The sequence below is a fragment of the Egretta garzetta genome, unplaced genomic scaffold (genome assembly GCF_000687185.1).
Source record: "Egretta garzetta isolate BGI_Z169 unplaced genomic scaffold, ASM68718v1 scaffold36, whole genome shotgun sequence".
Classification (NCBI taxonomy): Eukaryota; Metazoa; Chordata; class Aves; order Pelecaniformes; family Ardeidae; genus Egretta; species Egretta garzetta.
In genome coordinates this window covers 969,330-987,521 of record NW_009259975.1, presented here as the reverse complement: position 1 = coordinate 987,521, position 18,192 = coordinate 969,330, and the positions used below count along the sequence as shown (strand labels likewise).

General features: G+C 39.9%; 1 protein-coding gene across 2 annotated transcripts in view; it reads right to left on the bottom strand.

Moving 5' to 3' along the window:
- Window positions 1–1,080: 1,080 nt before the first annotated feature.
- The window catches only part of OPRK1 (opioid receptor kappa 1), a 19,313-nt gene continuing 2,201 nt past the window's right edge, over window positions 1,081–18,192 (bottom strand). Inside the window, exons 2-3 of one of the 2 annotated variants that reach the window (XM_009640352.2) lie at window positions 6,272–6,624; window positions 1,081–1,613 (exon numbers count right to left, since the gene is read on the bottom strand). In XM_009640352.2, coding sequence (XP_009638647.1) covers window positions 1,081–1,613; window positions 6,272–6,624 — 886 coding nt within the window. Of the gene's footprint in view, window positions 1,614–6,267; window positions 6,625–18,192 lie in introns of both variants that reach the window. The other variant, XM_035895866.1, reaches the window with a different exon arrangement.

The window sequence follows — 18,192 nt, the reverse complement described above, 5'->3', positions numbered from 1 at the left end:
CAAGTGCCATTAAAGCATCCAGTGTGTTTAATCTTCACTTCCTCTGTATCAATCCGGTTAATCCATGTGCTAATTCACTAGTTTCTAGTTTGTCAATTATTTATTTTATTCTGCTTACAAATCATCCAGGAAAACAAGTACAGCGCTATTTTTAAGTATGTCCGTTTGTCCCCTTTACTGGAAATGGAATGCAATTATTTCCCCCATGCCATGGATGTGTCATGGTTTTTCATCAGTTTTGTAACGAGTGAAGTATTTGAAATTTTCTAGCCTCTTGTTCAAAATACACTCTGAAAATGCATATTATATTATTCACAATCAATAAATATACGATCATCTTGGAAAATAACACATAGAAAACATTACACACAGGTGATTAAACACATGCTAAAAATATACTAACAATTCTCCTTAAATCCCAACATTTTTAAATGCCAAAATGCTTTACCATACACAGACACAATAAAATCACTTTGGTGTGAAGGCAGATCATGCTTAAATTGCATTTCCACAGCACAGACAAATGTTACAGATATATTAGTTGAGGACAATACAGCTCTGGCGTCGTTCTGCAGAAACCTAAACAACACTCTTCACTGTAAAAGAGGATGACAAATCAAGCTGTGAAACTACATCGTTCAGAAGCAATCACTGTTGGGGCAAAAGTTTCTGGCATAACTCAGTGACTAAATGATGACCAATAACTTATGACCAAATGTTGCTTGATATAACCTTAGGTATTGTAAGGAGAAAAGCCAGAACTTTCCTTATCCAGAATTGGCTGGTACAACACTATGTCCTGGCTCCCCGGCAGTGTGTATTAGTACCTGCTCAGGTACAGTAAACGTGGTGCCAAAACCTGACCATCGGCCAGGTCCTTTTCATTTGAGCTTATTTTCAGGAGATTTTTGTTTGTCGATAATTAACTTTCTTTAGTTCAAATTACTAGGATTCCTGAACCATTTCAGAAATGTCTGTCTGGGTGAGTCTAGTTCAAACTGCAGTGGTAATCTGCGTCAGTCCTAGGTCGTTGGACTCTTCTCTCTCTTGAGGACAGTAAGACGACATTTCCACGACTAGTCATACAGGTTTGTTTGTCCCGTCTGGTTCCCTCATATAAGCCGGGTCTTGCACCGTGTTTCTGACTCTGCTGGTGCTCTGCCTGTCCATCCTCATCTTAAAGGGGAAGCAGAAGTCCTTGAAACACCTCTTGAAGTTTTCATCCAAAAAAGCGTAAAGGATTGGATTGAGGCTGCTGTTGGTGTAACCCAAAGCAATACAGAAGTAATAGCTGGATATAGCAGCAGTACTGTGCGACACATCCCCTAACGCTTCAACCAGCACAAAAATGTGAATGGGAGTCCAACAGATAATGAAAACTGCCACAACCACAAGAACCAACCTGGTGATGCGGCGCAGGTTTCGATCTTTTTCTCGAGATCCTGAGAGAAGCCGTACACTCTTAAGGCGCAGGATCATCAGAGTATAGCAAACAATTATAATGAGAACTGGAATAACAAATGCAAAGACAAAGACACAGATTTTCATGAAGATATCCCACCACACGTAATCTCTGTCTGGAAATTGCAAGGAGCATTCAGTGCTAGCAGTATCTAGGAATGAAAGAAGCAAGAAGAAGATTGCTTTATTATTAGATATTCTAAACAATGTAATTATCATAGCATAAGCTAGGAAAAGTGATTATCATGTAATGTGATACCAATAAATGGAGTTACCATTAAATCACTCCAAGGAAAGCTTTCAATTACCATTGAAACTGGTTTTATGCAGCTGTCTCTAGAAAATGCTTAGAGAGATAGGGGCTTTTTAAAATGCATAACATTGTATAAAAATTGTTGCCCATGGGAGGATCTAAAAATGCAGAGCACAAAAATAAAAATTTGTAAAGATGTTTCCATTTGAATCTCACTGAGATTTAAAGCCAGAATGAGTACCATGTTCAACGGAGTAGAAATCTAGTAATTATTATCAAGCTACATATGTTTTTGTCTGTGGGCGGAGACAGACTTTTGGTATCATGAATGGTGGGAGCCGAATGAGGTTTTGATCGTAAGAAGATTTTGCCAATATATGATAACTGTGTAATAATCTTTCCCCATGTGACTTCTTCGGTGCAAATGGAATACACATAACTGCTTGCATTCAGAACAACTTATTTCCTGGCAACAGCTTCTTTTCATTTAAATAGAAGCAAATAAAATATGTGTTGTGGACGGAGTCAAATGGAAGCTGGTCTTTCTGCAGAACATGTCATTGAAAATTCAGCCTGCGCAGAGACTGCAGGATCTGGGCCACCAACACCAGCCCGCTCCCTTTCTGACTGCCCAAGCCAGGATTCAGACACAGGCTGTCACTTGATTTTATGCCCCAGAAATATTCCATCTGACAGGAGGAATGAAATATTTGAGGTTTCATTTGCTGACCTCATTGGAGCCTTCCAGCATATAAAACATATGGAAAAACAAGAACCAAGATAAATGGCAAGACAAGAGAAGGGGTAAATTTACAACTACTATCAGCAGTTAAACTCTTCTAAAGTAGACAAGTCAAGGCAACACAGGGATTTCTCACTCTGATTTGTAGCTTAGATTTTATCCTCTTGAGCACTGCATTATGTTTGGATTTTTTTCATTTTTCCTACTGAATTTGTCATTCCTCTACAAACTATTATGTATCGGCTTTTTTTGAAGCAGATCCAAGGGTGGAATGTTTCAATATACTCTTGCACAACACTTTTTCATATCTGCCTCCAGCAAAACTAGTCAGAAAAATTCCATCAAGACATATTTCCTTACTATTGAAATGCTTCACAAATCAAGATGATATTGTGGAGAATTTGTTTTGAAAAACAGCTAGGGGGGGAAGTTATCAGTATGGTATCATATAGACATTTCTGTGGTTAGATATCAGAAAGATGTTACTGGATGATATTAAATACTAAAACATTCAAATAAAGAAGTTGAAATTAAGCTAAATATTTTGAGGTTTTATTTTAAATAATATAACAACTAACCGATGATTCTGAAAGCTGAACAGTGAAAAGGCATATCTTTTGAGCCTGATGGAGGATGCTAAGCTACCAGCACAAGTATGACTTAAAAGGGTCTTGACACTCAGTCAACTTCTCTAAATCCTTCGTGATCTAGGTTTTCATAAGTGTGGCTGCTTTTACTTAATTTTATTCCAGAAATGTGCACAATCGTCTTCAAAGAAGTTCTCACGCTGATTATTACTGTTATTTGTAATAGATCATGGCCTAGCAGCAGCAATAAAATCAGGATGCAGCTGTAATATCTAGACTAGTAAAGCTGCATCCAAATGCGTGGTTCTGGATAAAAGTGAGGTGTGATCAAGGATGACTGCTCTGGACCACATCCAGCTACTCACTGAAACCCCCTCCCAGAAGAAACTGCCTCTTCAGATCTGCTGACATAATTTCATATATTTATCAAATTAATTAGCTCATGCTTGCTACATTCTAATATAATTTATAGTTGGCAATGGTATTTTAGAATTCCAAATTATCAAATACAAATTTAATGATTGTCTTACATCTCATTATAGTTTACTTTCTATGGAAAATCTTATTCTGAATTAATTAACGTGCATGTGTTTACATTTTCCCAGTTTACAACCGGCAAACAATCAACAAAGATCCTTATCATAATGCACAGTATCATAATCATTTTCAGGCACTTTGGACAAGAATATAATCAATTTATATTTTATTCTTGTTGCCTGAAAAGATGAAGAACTAAGTATAGTGTCACAAACCGAGTACTTAAGATTTCATACAGACCTTTTCCACTCTGAAAGCCAAATATTCCAAATACATTGATATATTTAAGGAACAATTCTGCACTCTAGATGGTATTTTAGTGTAAGTATATTTTAAAATGTGTTTTATAAGCTAACATTTAAGATTAAACTTAATCTTGACATAGAAAATATGTTTATGTTAGATACATTATTAATGATATCACCTTCAGGCATCCATACTCCTCTGTACTCAAATGGAGCCTTCATGCTATTACTAAGAACACTAATAGTACCTCTATTTTTTTTTTAAGTGAACAATTCTTCAGCAAGAAAGGCTCCATTAAGGCCAGAGAGGGAATATTTACACAGATGTAAAATTTATTCTGCAGGGAAAATGTATCCAGAAGGACACCCCTGGGATCAATCCTGTACTATGAGAACAAAAGGGACAAACAGAGCATGGGGTGGGAACTTTAAATACAATCACTTTCCGTTTGTTGTTTAAATCTGAATCCGAGAGAGACCCTGTAGCATATAAACAACAACTATTTTAACCAACGTAACATAAAATTTCAGTCCTGAGCTCCATCTGTCAGGCAAAGGGAGGATCCTTGATTTTCCCCTTCACCATTTATCAGCGCAATTCATGAACACACCAGACAAGATAATTGGCAGCAAATGCTCAAGAGAGACCTTAGATTGGACAGGCAGGGCTGAACAGCAAGGGCTGACAAGCATTTGCCAATAATTTCCAACCTCTTTTGGCCCTGCTGAGCTGTGTATTACTAGTCTCTGTTTCAGGAGAAAAAAAAAAAAAAAGGCTGCCTTCCACATGGCGTGGAAAAAGCATTTAATCATTACTGGCCTTAAAGCAGCCCCTTGATCCACATGTGATGCTTACAGCGAATGACAGGAATATTCTGCTAGTTAAGCACACTCCAACAAAACACTTGACTGCACCAATGTCCCATGGCCTTCAAGATCTCATACACAGAGAGGTAATTATTCTTTCCAAATGAAGATGCCTGGAAGTGAATGTCTGCTGAGCTAGACATTGTTTTATAGAGCCTGTGTAAAACTTTACTGGGGAGAAGAGTTACAGCACTGCAGACCAGGACACTTGATCCTGCAACAGGCTGAAAGAAGGGTTTCTGGAGGACTCTCCTGTCACCTACCCACCAGAAGACCAACAGCAAGAATAAAATCTATACATCTTGAGCCAAATCAATCAGCCATTGAGCAGATGTTACTGAAATGCTTTGTTTGCATTGATCTATGCCAAACAACTCAACACACACCATTTATTGTCTCTGCCAGATAAAACAGTGTCCTTATGTAAAGTTTACCATTTGCCTTGGGAGTAGCGAAGCCTTCCTAATAGAAAAGATGTTAATTCAGGAATTTATTAATCATCCTAGAAGATATTACTTACATCTCAAACAAGACTACCACCAAATAAATATGCAAGTCTTGTATTTTATTGAGCCATCCATAACACATGGCCCCAACACAAGGGCATCATTACAGGCCTCAAGACTTTCAAAGACACTGAGGTGCTCCTGCACCACTGTCATGCTTGTAGGAATGAAGTATATGTCTATGAGAATGCTTCTCCCCTTTCCTTCTTAAAGAGGATTTCAAAATAAGATTAACACCATAGCAGGACAGTTTTTGGTAATGAGTTACCAGTTATAGGGCCTAAATCTGCAGTCCTTCATGGATTATAAATTTCAAGCAGAGCCTACGGGTGGTCTGCGTACAGATCTCATTGACTTCATGTTCTTCTAGTTGCTTCCCTGCCATGATCTGTAATCCCAGTTCCTCTGCTGATCCTTATTCTCAACCTTTCCAAGTCTCCATGTACATCCCATCCCTTTTAAACAAGAATTTGGCATACTGCCATTTTCGTAGAATTTCACTTCATTTTCTCTCTCCAGCTACTGGCTTTTTTCCTTTCTTTGCCATGCCTTCAAGTTCTGTGAAAAGGCTGCTGATAATAAGCCCCCAAGTCTTAATATTAGTGATAGTTTTAATATTAATACTAATGAAAATCAGTCTAGTTTCTGCTCTTGGAGCTTCAGCAGAACTACTCTCACAATACCTACAAAAAAACACCCTAAGCCCACATTTCAAGTTTCATCCTAAACTATCTTTGATCTGTCCACCGTGATCAGATTCCTGACTATTTTCCCCTGGTGTCTGCTACTAGTTTTTGATGGTCTCCTTCTAGCGTGGACAATGCTTCAAAGTGCATTTTTTTCTTGTACTTGGCAAAGGCATCTGTGCTTAAATGAGTTATATGTCATACTGTAATGTTCCACAAAATATTCCAAAATGTCAGAAATGTAGACATGCTTTTTGAGCAAAGAATGTGGATGAATATGCTGAGTATGCACAAATTATTGAAAAATGAATCAATCAGGTTTAGTCAATATTCCAAGCCACATCGTTTGAGAAACAAAGTGACCCAATTTTGAATGCTCACACTCACCTTCCCTGATTTTGGTACCTCCAAGAACTATCGCAGATATACCAACAGATGAGGACAATAACCAGATACAGATGTTGATTATCTTCGCCTTGAGAGGTGTACGGAAGTCCAGAGCCTTCACAGGGTGACACACAGCAATGTAGCGATCAACACTCATCATGGTCAGTGTGAATATGCTGGTAAACATGTTATAATAGTCAATCGAAATAACTATTTTACACAGCACATCACCAAAGGGCCAAGAGTTCATCAGGTACTCGGTGCTCTGAAAAGGCATAGTCGTGGTAACTAGCGCATCTGCCATAGCCAGATTGAAAATGTAGATATTGGTTGCCGTCTTCATCTTTGTGTACCTGAAGAACAAAAAAAAGCAAGGTTTTATTATTTCAAAATATGGTTATGAACGTTCAGGTATGTAACAGTTTATCAGTCAGGCTTTGCCATGGTTGTCTTTTTCTGTCATTTCTAATTTATGACAGAAGTGCACACAAATGCAAGACTCTTGGGGTAATAGTAAACACATCTGACTCAGTCTCTCAGCACTTGCATTAGCAGCTAGAACTATTCACCACAGGCAAAACCAGGTACATGAATCCATTTACACTAATTAGCCAAATGCTGGTTTCCATTCTATCATCTCAAATTCTTCTACAAGAAAATATTGTTACACTTGCAAGTGATCAAAATGTTTTGTGTTTCCTTTTCTTGTAGCTAACTGTCGGTGATTGTGAGCTTTCTGGGTTTATTTTGTGGAAGGAGTAGTTATCCCGTTCTCTGGTAGGAATCCATATTAACTGTTACATCTGCTGGGCCAGATTGCCTCTTACATGAAAGTTTCTCTTCCTTGAATTCACTGCAACGACACCAGTTTATGCAAGTTTTAGTCATTTCCCTTCTTTGCTCCTTCCTTTCCAATTTCTCCTCCTTTCTTATCCTCAGCTTTTCCCAGTCCTCGCTTTTGTGACTGCTAATGTAAAAGCTGACTATTGTCTAAGTAGGATACCGCAGTGGGGAAAAAAATAATCATAGCATTTTTTCTGCATCCTTTAGTTTCACCAAAATGAAGCACTTGTTTTGTCCAGCTGGTAAGAACCTCAGCCTACACAGAAGAATAGGATCTGTTTTTTTGAGACAGCACCCCACTTTATTGTGTCCCAGGGTGTGGACGACTGCTTCCAGCTATGCTCCATCATCTTCATCAACAGATGAAGGACAGGCTGTTAACATAGGGATGGATATACCCAACTCTCCTTTCTGAAATGCTTCCTTCCTCTAGTTACTTTTGCTCATTGCTATTAATTTATTTTGAGATTCAGTGACAGATTTTCCTTCTCAAAACTGTTTCACCCACATATTTTGAATGTGTATCCAAAATAAAATGTGCATATACAATGCACACAGAAACATGTCTAGCTAGATTTTGATATGTATCATTAATAATTTACAGTGGAACTGTAAGCTTTGATCAGTCCAGCTAATGACCATGTAGGGCAATGTGTCTATTTGCCTTTAAAAGTTTGATGTGGACAGATAGAGGAGGTGCTTGGGGACATGGTTTAGTGATGGATGGCAGGGTTATGTTAATGGTTGGACTTGATGATCTTAAAGGTCTTTTCCAACCTAAACGATTCTATAATTCTATGATTCTATGTGCAAAATAAAAAATAATTTGAAAACAAAACGTTGACAAAATGTGCTCAGTAAGTAAAATAGCCATTAATTAAAATATGGGCTGAAATGCCATTTTTTGACCAACACGAAATGTTAAAAATAGCATCAGTTTTTCTAAAACATTCTAATTACGGCTTATTGAGAAAATGAAACCAATTGCTGGTTCAAAGCACAGAAATGAGAACTGCAAGGGAAAAGAAAGTAAACCCTTCTCACCCAGGTACCATACCCAGGCTCACATCTTGAACAAAGCCACAGCCAGTGGAGCATTAGAAATATCTGAGCAGACAGCCAAAAGGAAGCAGCAACAGAAGCTCTACACTCATGGCATGACCCCCCATGGTCCAGACTCCCTCTGCCCCAGTTTGGGCTTCTCGGAGATCAAAGACAGAGCAAGGAGATACCCACCAGCCAGAGCTGGGCTTCTGCCCCCTCCTAGATCAACCTCCTCAATAGACCCTCCAGCAGAGCCAGCAGTCTGTCCTGTAGGCCGCATTATAGCCTGGAAGGTACTGTTCAAACACAAATATGAGAGTACATAGCTAGGACAAATAAAAAACACATTAACAAACTAGGAACTTTCCTCCTGGTAAAAAAAAAAAAGAAAAGCAGTTCCGAGTGCATCTCAGCTGTAGGACTGAACAAAAACTCACTGAACACCCAGACTGCAATTCTGTGCTAAAGTGACTAATTACCATTCAATGTCTGAAAAGGAGTAGTAGAAAGGTGATTTTATCTCTATGGACATCACTGATGATATTTGGAATTGTTGTCTTGTTCATACTGAAAAAAAAAAAATACTATGAAAAGTTAGAAAGGATGCATATGAAAGCGCCACTAAAATAAGTGAAAGGACTAGAGAAAATTCTTACTGTGAGTAGCTTAAAAAGCTCGGCACATTTAGTTTATCAAAAAGAACACCGAGAGGTGACTTGATTACAGTGTCTGAAGACCTCCACAGGGAGAAAATAGCAGGTACTGAAGAGCTCTTTCAGACTGCAAAGAAAAGCGTAACAGGGACAAATACGTAAAAGTCAAAGCCAGACAAAATCAGCTTAGAAACAACAACGGATTTTTCCTAACAGCTAAGGTGATTATTACCGGGGAAAAAATTACACAAGAAAGGAGTAATTTTTCCATCTTTTGATGTCTCCAAATCAATGTCTGTTGCTTTGCAAAGGGTGTGCTTCAGTCAACTACAACTTACTAGACTCAATACAGGAATATTTAAATGAAATGCAATGGCCTGTGATAAGCAGAGGTGAAGTAATTAATAGTCCTTCTGAATTATTACTGCTGTAGATCTTAAAATCTTCCCCAAGGGTTTGGATAGGGAAAGTTTTCTTTCACTTAGAAGTGTTAGAAGTCTTAGAAGAATTAGTATGATCTTTTTTCCTTATAAGAAAATCAGAAAAGTAGTGAACTAAGATGATTTTATTAGGCTTGAAAAATCAAATATCTGAAAGATTCTATATCTGGCAGTTCCTGTTCCTTGCAACCTTAATTAAATTCTTTTTTGTGTGTGACACTGCATGATCATACATACTGTATTTTCCCAGTACCCCTTTCCCTTCTCCCCCCAGCCTTCCAGTGGCAGAATTGGAACAACCCTCTGTAAAATAGAACTCATTTTTTAGGTGACTTCAAAATTCAAATTTTTGAAGCTGCAACATAAAGCATGTTCTCTGTATATGTACTGATTATGTTATGCATGTAAAGTGAGCGATTTTAATTTTTTGGACTATGCAATACATATGAGAACATTAATTTTCCTCACTACTATTGAGCCAACGGGAAGGATGTCTTGTCATTCACGGGGAAGAAATGAAGAGTCATCCCAGCATCAGCATTTAGACAACTTCCAATGTAACTGAATCAAAGCTGTACATGGGAGTGAAAATACAACGGGGAAAAGAAAAACCCACAGAGTGCCATTCCTCCCATAAAACTCTGTGAAAGCTTTAGCACATTTCAGGGGCACATACGCACACAACAATCCCAGCTTTGATAACCTTACCTGATGTGCATCTAGTGTTTCCCCACAGCTCATCAGCCTGGCAGTCCCATGACTACCTGCCCTTGCCCAAAGCCACCCCGGTTCACAGACCACAGATGCCTCCTTGCACCACTCGCTCTGAGCCAGAATAGGCACCTGACCCCTTTTCTGCCAAACTTTGAACAAGGCAGATGACCAATAAATACTGCTCCAATAATTACTTCATTACATTTAAGCACTCAGTTCTCCCAGGCACTGCAGAGGGATCATGTGTACCTAACTCAGGGATGAAGGGTCCACTGGCTAACCTCAGTGATACTAAATCCAAGTACGTTTTACTGATGCAAGCTTAAAGCTCATTGCTCTCACATTAGTAACGTAAAGAGCTTGATTACTTTCACCTGAAAGCGTTGGCCTTCATGTAAATGAGATGTTGGCCTTTAAACCTGTTAGGCAACATAGGTTAAATCACACATTGATTTAGAAGTTCATAAAATTCAGAAATGCCTTTAAGAATCTGGACTCAATCATCCAAACTCCTTTCAATGCTTCTGATTAAGTACCTAAAAATTATTAAATGCCTACATGTCTCTGAAGATATGTGCTTGCAGGCTTAATCAAAAGTTCAGTTAAAGTACTGGAGTGACTGCTGCTGCTGTCAGACACTTTGAAGTGGACCTTGATAGAGTCTTGACTCAAACACAAGATGAGGGATTTAACTGCTTTTCTACAACTCATTCTATTGCACCAACATATGGGAGGTAATATTTTATGTGGTCTGGGATTTTCCCACCATGCCCTCCATTCACCCAGATCTGCACTTGAACAAGCTCAAAACAGTGATCGAGTATGGAAATTTTGTCTTCCTTTGCAAATTTAAAATTATTGAGCAAATACCTGAATTTCATTTAAGGAGAAAATACTGCTATATGCTTTAATTAGTCTGGCAGAACAGATAGGAGAAACCTGGACCTAGCTACAGCATAGGCGGCACAGCGGTAATTAATGACAAACATTTTCCAAGTGCCTTTGAGATGTAACTTTCAAAAACCATTAAAATATTTATAAACCCATGTTGCATAAACCGTTCATGGGAAATCCTGTGTCTAGAAAATGGTTTGTTAAACACTGGCATTTCATAACAAGATGATGGATTTTCTAATACTACATAGGAATGGAAGGTCCCTCTTTTAAATCAGGTGCTAGAATCTAATTTCAAGAGGCAGAAAGACCTCTGATGACTTAAGCTACTTGGTGGATCTCAGGACTGCTGGCCAAGCTATAAGCAGGCCTCAAGCCTCTGTAGACTTTACATAACTGGAACATATATGGAAACCCTGCAGAAAAATAGTCAAGATGAAAAATAAAACTTTGGTTTGGATTTATTTTTTTCATGGATATATGACAAGAGTTTTTAAGGAGAAGATTTAAATGATGCCTACTTACTTGTCAAAGTAAAATTCGCAAAGCTATCACAATTTAGGCTAAGTCCACTTTCCAAAAGTTCTTTGGGACTGACTTTAGACTGACCCTTAGAAAATTTCCCCTATTTCTCAGTTGAATAATCATCACTGTATTTTTCCTTCTGGAGTAGAATTTACTTTGCCCATTTTTTAAGACAGTAAATAGGAAGAAATCACACCTCCAGACTAAGCTCATCAATGAAATTGTGGTAGCAGAAGAAGGAAGCATAGTATTAAGAAGTGCGTATGCTTTCAGAAAAAGATCAAAATGCATTACTAAATCTGCTAGTGGAGCTCCTTAAAGTTATTATCTGAAGCAGAGGAAAGGAGTGTGATTCTAAAGTACACCATAGTATTAGTAAAGCTAAGAAAACCTGAGAAGGAGGATCTGGTCCCATTTTTTTCACTGTAATTGTAATAGGCTGAAATGTTCCCTGAAGTATGAAATGAGGGATGGGAAGGGAAGGGAAGCAAGACTAGCAAACATACTACAGCATTCTCTAGTAGCAGAGTGGAAGTACAAAAGCATGACATGCAACACGGTATAACAAACATATATTTTTGGCAGATACTTGAGTCAGTGAATGAAAATGAAAGCTAAAGCACATCTAAAAGCAAATTGCAAAAACACCTATCAGCAGGATGCAGGCTCTGTTCCACTAGGTTCCTCTGAATTAAGGATATGGAGATCAAGCAGCTAAAAAGCTTAGTCAGGAAGGCTCTAAATCTCAAGGCTATATTCAGGGCACACTCAGTATCATACTGTGTCAGAACGGAGAAAAAAAACACCCAAAAAAATAACCCAGGAGGATCTATTCGAAACACATACCATGTCAAAAGGATGGCTCAGCTATCTTTTGGATCTTCATGAGTCAATATAAAAGGCTTATGCCAATATGAAACTAAAACTGAGGTCATTTAAAGAATGTAAAAATCAATATGCCATAGTTTCCATGTTCATATTTGTTACATGTTATTACCACATTTTGAATGGAATTCTGCTGGAATTTAGCACAGGATAGGACCTCATAAAACACTTTAAATAAAGGCAAACATTGTTACTGCACACATTTAAAGGTTTCCTGTTGTTGTGGTTTAACCCGGCAGGCAGCTGAACACCTCACAGCTGCTTGCTCAGTGGGATGGGGGAGCGAATCGAAAAAAAGTAAAACGCTTGGGTTGAGATAAAGACAGTTTAATAAAACAGTAGAGGAAAATAATAATAATAACAATAACAACAACAACAACAGTAATAACAAAATATACAGAATATACAAAATAAGCAATGCACAATGCAATTGCTCACTACCTGCTGACCAATGCGCAGTCCGTCCCAAGCAGCAATTGCTCTCATTCCGGCCAGCTCCCCCCAGGCATGACGTCCTATGCTGGAACAGCCCTTTGGCCAGTTGGGGTCAGCTGTGCCCCCTCCCAGCTTCTTGTGCCCCTGGCAGAGCAGGGGAAGCTGAAAAGTCCTTGACTGATGTAAGCCCTGCTTAGCAACAACTAAATCATCACTGTGTTATCAACATTCTTCTCATCCCAAATCCAAAACACAGCACAGATCAACAGAGCAAACACTCTCCCAAAGGAGATGATACAGGTGAAATGGAGGAAACTTTAAGACGCAGTCAACAGAACAGCACAGCTGACAGCTTCCATGGTGAAAATATTATTCTCCTCCTGTGCACTTTAACAAGGCAGTCACTCTGGAAGGCATGTGCAAGAGTAGTCCTGATGCTGTCCACAGCCAGCAGCATGTTAAAAAAATTTTTCTGGGTGCAAACACTAAATATCTTACCCAAACTAACCCTACCATGCAGATTCCTATCTGTCACTACTCAAGGAGGCCTTTCCCAGTTGCCCTACAGTAGCCACAGTGGCTAGGCTACCTCCAATGCAGTGGGAAGTGGATTTAGCTATGTAGTCAGTCAGGAAATATAAAATCCTCTGTCTTCCAGGTACAGGGTAGCCAAGTTTGGTAACCCTAGATATGCACTCATAATGCACTGCTGAATGGCACTGACTTTTGGAGCAGAGACGAGCAACCGTGTGTTGCATAGGTGGGTTGGTGCGAGGAACAGAGAAAATGGAAAGGTTCTGCACATGTTCTTGCCATGTATTAGTAGAAACTCATGCACTGAAGTAAATCAAGTTAGGCTCTCATACTCATGCAGAGAAGACAGAGGTTTGGTTGTAAATAATGTCTCAAAACTAAAAAATAGCAAACTGCCTAGAATTAATTTTCACTTCCCTAGGGATTAGAAGGTGAATCTAATGAAAGCTGAGCCCTCTGGCTACAGAAGAAATAAATATTTCAAAGATAATACACTGGCTAGCATGCAAACTTCCCAATAGGACCATGGAAATGCTGCGCACCTTTGCATATTCATATTCTTTTTACATTTTGTAGAAGGCCAGCATGGCCAGACACTCCTCTTTCCGTGTCCTCATTCCATTTGTACACAGCCCTTCCCCACAGCTAATTCACTGTGTGCACTCATGCCCGTCTGTAGACAAAGTGACATTCGTCCTGCCATTTCCTCATGCCTCTCAAACTCCACAAAAGAGACTAACAATAAACAAAGCACAAAGTCTTTCCTGAGGAGAAGAGCACAGGGTTCACACTTTGCAAGAATTACCCAGTTCTCACAGATGGGAGGACCAAAACAGAGATGCGAAGTAGAGTTCCTAGAAGTAGAGTTTATCAAAGTTTTTCTGGCTGCTTTTCCTTCAGAAAGCAATACATAACTGAAATCAAAACTCTGCTTGGGAACTCACCTGTTTCAGAGAATTTCACCTAAGGGACAAAGTAATCACAGTTTGACTAGACAGTGAGACTAGGCAAGCCAGGAAGATTATAGAATCATAGAATCATTTAGGTTGGAAAAGACCTCCTGCAGGGGGGTTGGACTAGATGACCTCTAGGGGTCCCTTCCAACCCAAAACATTCTATGATTCTATGATTCTATGATTCTATGATTCTATGACCTTAAGATCATCAAGTCCAACCGTTAACCTAACCCTGCCATATTCTCCCTTGCTCTCAGCGCATCCCAGGCCATCCAAAGTCACCAAGTTAAGAATTTCCTGCCACAACACCCTTTCAGTAAATTCAAAATCATCTGTTGTGAAAAACCAAATGAAGGGTCCCCACTCTTCCCTTGCTCTGTCCCCTTCACCAGAAGGGTTTAGCCAGCCTGCTCCCCACCACCATCTCCATGCTGTGCTCCCTCCCCACACTTTGGCCAGGAGTATGAGCTTCCCCACCACTCTTCTGGCTGAGGACAGGAAAGCTGTCTCAAGCTTTCTGCTTGATACCAGCCAGACTGGAAGGTTCTTGTAAGTTTTCACTTTCTACCAGTTCAAAAGGCGCCCCTGTATCTTGTCTTGCTTCCAGACATTGATTCCAGCTACACCTTTCTCTGAAATAAATGACTACCTGGCTGCTAGCCCAGTGGAAGTGTCTGGACGGATACCAAATTACTCTTCAGAAGCCAAACAGATTACTCACTATAAGCTATAGCCTCTCTCTAATACTTTCCCTTCCAATCCTTTCCTCTGCTCTCTGCTTTTTCAGTATCTGCTCTTCTTACCATAGCATCTTATTGCAAACTCACTTTGAGTTTCTTGCCAGTTCATAAACCCCAGATTTCACTTAGTCATCATCTAGCAGGGTATTAAAAGTATTAGAAACCTTCAAATTTTGTTTAAATGACCTGTTCTTGTCAGACTACCGATACTGTTTTTTAAACCTGTCCTCTTCCATGTTTCCTGTTACCCTGGTCTTTGTGCCACCTGTAAAGCTGTTGGTAATGATCAGTCTTCAAACTTGTGATGAAAATCATGCCAAGTTTGGCCAAACCCTGGTGAACCTACCAAGATTACCTCCATTCAATGAGGATGCTCTTTGAGGTCCTGTGATGAATTATTATCAATCCATCTGATACCTCTGTACTGATAATAGTAAGGTGTCAAATGTTTGATCGGGTAAAAAAAGGTTAAAAGCCATAAGCTTCACAAAATGTAGTATAGCTCAGCCTTTACTTTTAGCAGCCAAACCCTTGATTTCATAAAAGAATGAAATTATACCAACTGCAAGTAACAGGGAACAGGTAATTCAGTTACATTGACTCTTCTGGAGCTTCATATTTCATTTCAGAACAATATTATTTCCAAATACAATTTAATGAAATTAGAACAATAAATTAAAGTAAATTAACAAGTAATCTTTTGAAGTTATCAAAATCTATTATTGTTTTAAACCAATATATTGAATCAATTTCATTTTTATATATCTTTTTTTACATTTTCATTCTCATTTGGAATAAATGATAGAAAAGATTTAAAAACAATCTGGAAAGGAGTCTATTTTATGTGACTTAAATATCCTTAATAAACTCTTCCTGTTACATAAGGTGCCACTTGGTTTGATGAACATAAGAACAAAAATGTATTACTAGTTATATTTTTTTCTTCAACATTAGACTAAGCAGAGAAATACAAGCTTTCTCTTTTCCCTTAGGAATGAATCTACATATCTGTGACACAGCCCCTTGTTAAAACTGTTTTCGAACGTAGAAAATTATTCAGTTCACTGGAAGCTTGAAAGATAATTTTAAAAGAAACACCTGATTGGCTATTTAGGATCCTGATGATAGCAGCTGCTTTTGGTAAATGACTTCAGGATCAATGAGGGTAAGGCACATACGTAGAAAATGTGAATCTGGAGTGGGTAAGAGACAGAATCTCCCAGAGTTTTTACCAGAGCGTGTTAATGGTCTTGATAAGGGCAAATCCATAGTTAAAGTTGCAACTTTAGTCAGGAGAATTTTCCTCCCCACCAGCTGTCATAAAAAATCAACATTTTCTTTAAAACCAGCACTAAGTTTTAGAGAAATAAAGTCAGGAGAAAGGAGGAAGAGAGAAAAGGACTTTGTGCTTCCAAGTAATTTTATTTCTCAACCTCAGCCAAATATTTCACCTCCAGAAATATCTTCTAAGACTTCAGAGCAAGATAACCTCAGAAGAAAAGGTTTGGGGTTGAGACAAATTCTGATCATGCCCAGACACACATAGCTGTGTAACTTTACACAGGGGTGGTCAGATCATTTCATCTGGCTTTTACAAATCCATTTCATGCCTCCTCCCCTCCTCCATAGAGCGAGGGGGGACACTGTGCTTCCCACATAGTATCTGCATTTCATAGAACATTGAATCATTTGGTTGGAATAGACCTTTAAGATCCTTGAGTCCAACTGTATCCACATTTCCCACCGCGCAAGAGGCAACGTGATGCCCTCTCTCTTACTCTCCCCCCCGGAAAGGCAGCAGCCACAGGAGAGCGTCACGACCCATGTGCCGTGGCTTGGCATGAGCGAGGCCCTGTCAGCCCACCCAGCCTGCTGCTGGTCTGGCAGCAGGTCCCTTGGGGCTGGTACACATGTCTTACAGCTGGTCCGAACACGGGGAGAGTTCTTGCAAACCGTCCACACCGGGAGAGCCAGCTGCAACCGGCATGCACAGAGCGCAGCTTGCACTTCAGACTCAGCAACAGAGCTCTTTCTGCACATTAAAAATCACCAGCCTTGATGTGCCCGAGGAGTCCTGGGTGCTTACAATCATCCTCGCCTTGCTCTGTTACGATTTTTAGTGGTTGGGCTTTGGCTTTTAAATCTAACAGTTGCTGTGTGTTTAAAGACAGTGAATACCAGTATCTCCATTTTACACGTGAGGAAACCAAGTCACAGGGCCATGAAGTAACCTTTTCAGGACAGGACAAAGTGTTGAAGCCTGGTAGTAAAACCAAAAGAAGAATCCAGGTCTCCTGCAACATGGTTTAACAGACCATGCTGCCACCATCGTACTAAAGTACCATACCCAGTCTGCCTTCAACACAAGACTCTATTTACAGGACCTGTACCAAACTCAGCTACTTTTCTTTCAGGAGCTTGTACCTGTCGTCAAAGTGCTGTTCTCCTGTTACTTTCCCCTCTGAGGGAATTCTGAGGGGGTTTTCCCTCTCAGCTGAAACATGCCCCACCACACCAGAAGGAGATTTTGGACACCCAGCACCCTGCACGCAGGCTGCTGAGATGCTGACTCGCTGGTCTCCTTGAGCTTCTTCAGCAGCCCTTGTGCAGAAGTAGCAAAACTTCCCCTGAGGGGGGTATTAAAGTAAAGAATAGGCCAAGGCCTGCCTACGCCACAGCTTATGACTGAATTTGAGCCTGTTTCTGAGGCATCTCAAGACTGTTCAGTGTCTCTAGAATCTACTGACAGAGCACTGACACTTCAGCAGTTTCACTGAAAGTCTCAGGATGTAAAGGATCTTGTTTGGCTCACCCAAAACGTGACTCTCTGTCAGTCCTGAAGTGGCCAGGCAGTTGGACTAGAGGATCATTGTAGGTCCCTTCCAGCTGAACCATTCTAACAATATTAGGTGTTGTTTAAAAGAGCAAAGGGAGGAGGAGCCGTGCACACCTTGCCGGCCAGTTCAGAGCAGGTTAGGAGGAGGAGAGCAGATCTGGAATTCAGAGAGATGAGAAATGGCAACAAGGGGCCTCACACAAACCCTGTGCTCAGCTGGGGGGCAAAGAAGAGCCACAGTCTGTCCCCATCCCCCTTTAGAGTTGTGGCAGCTGGAGGAGAGCCAACATGCCATGGCTGGGGGACACGATCCCCCTCTCCCTTGCCACCTTCCTTCACAAACGTCCCACAGACCTTGGCTTTCCACTCAAAAGGACATCACCTCAGGCCACATTTTTCGACAGGCCATGAAAATCCATCTT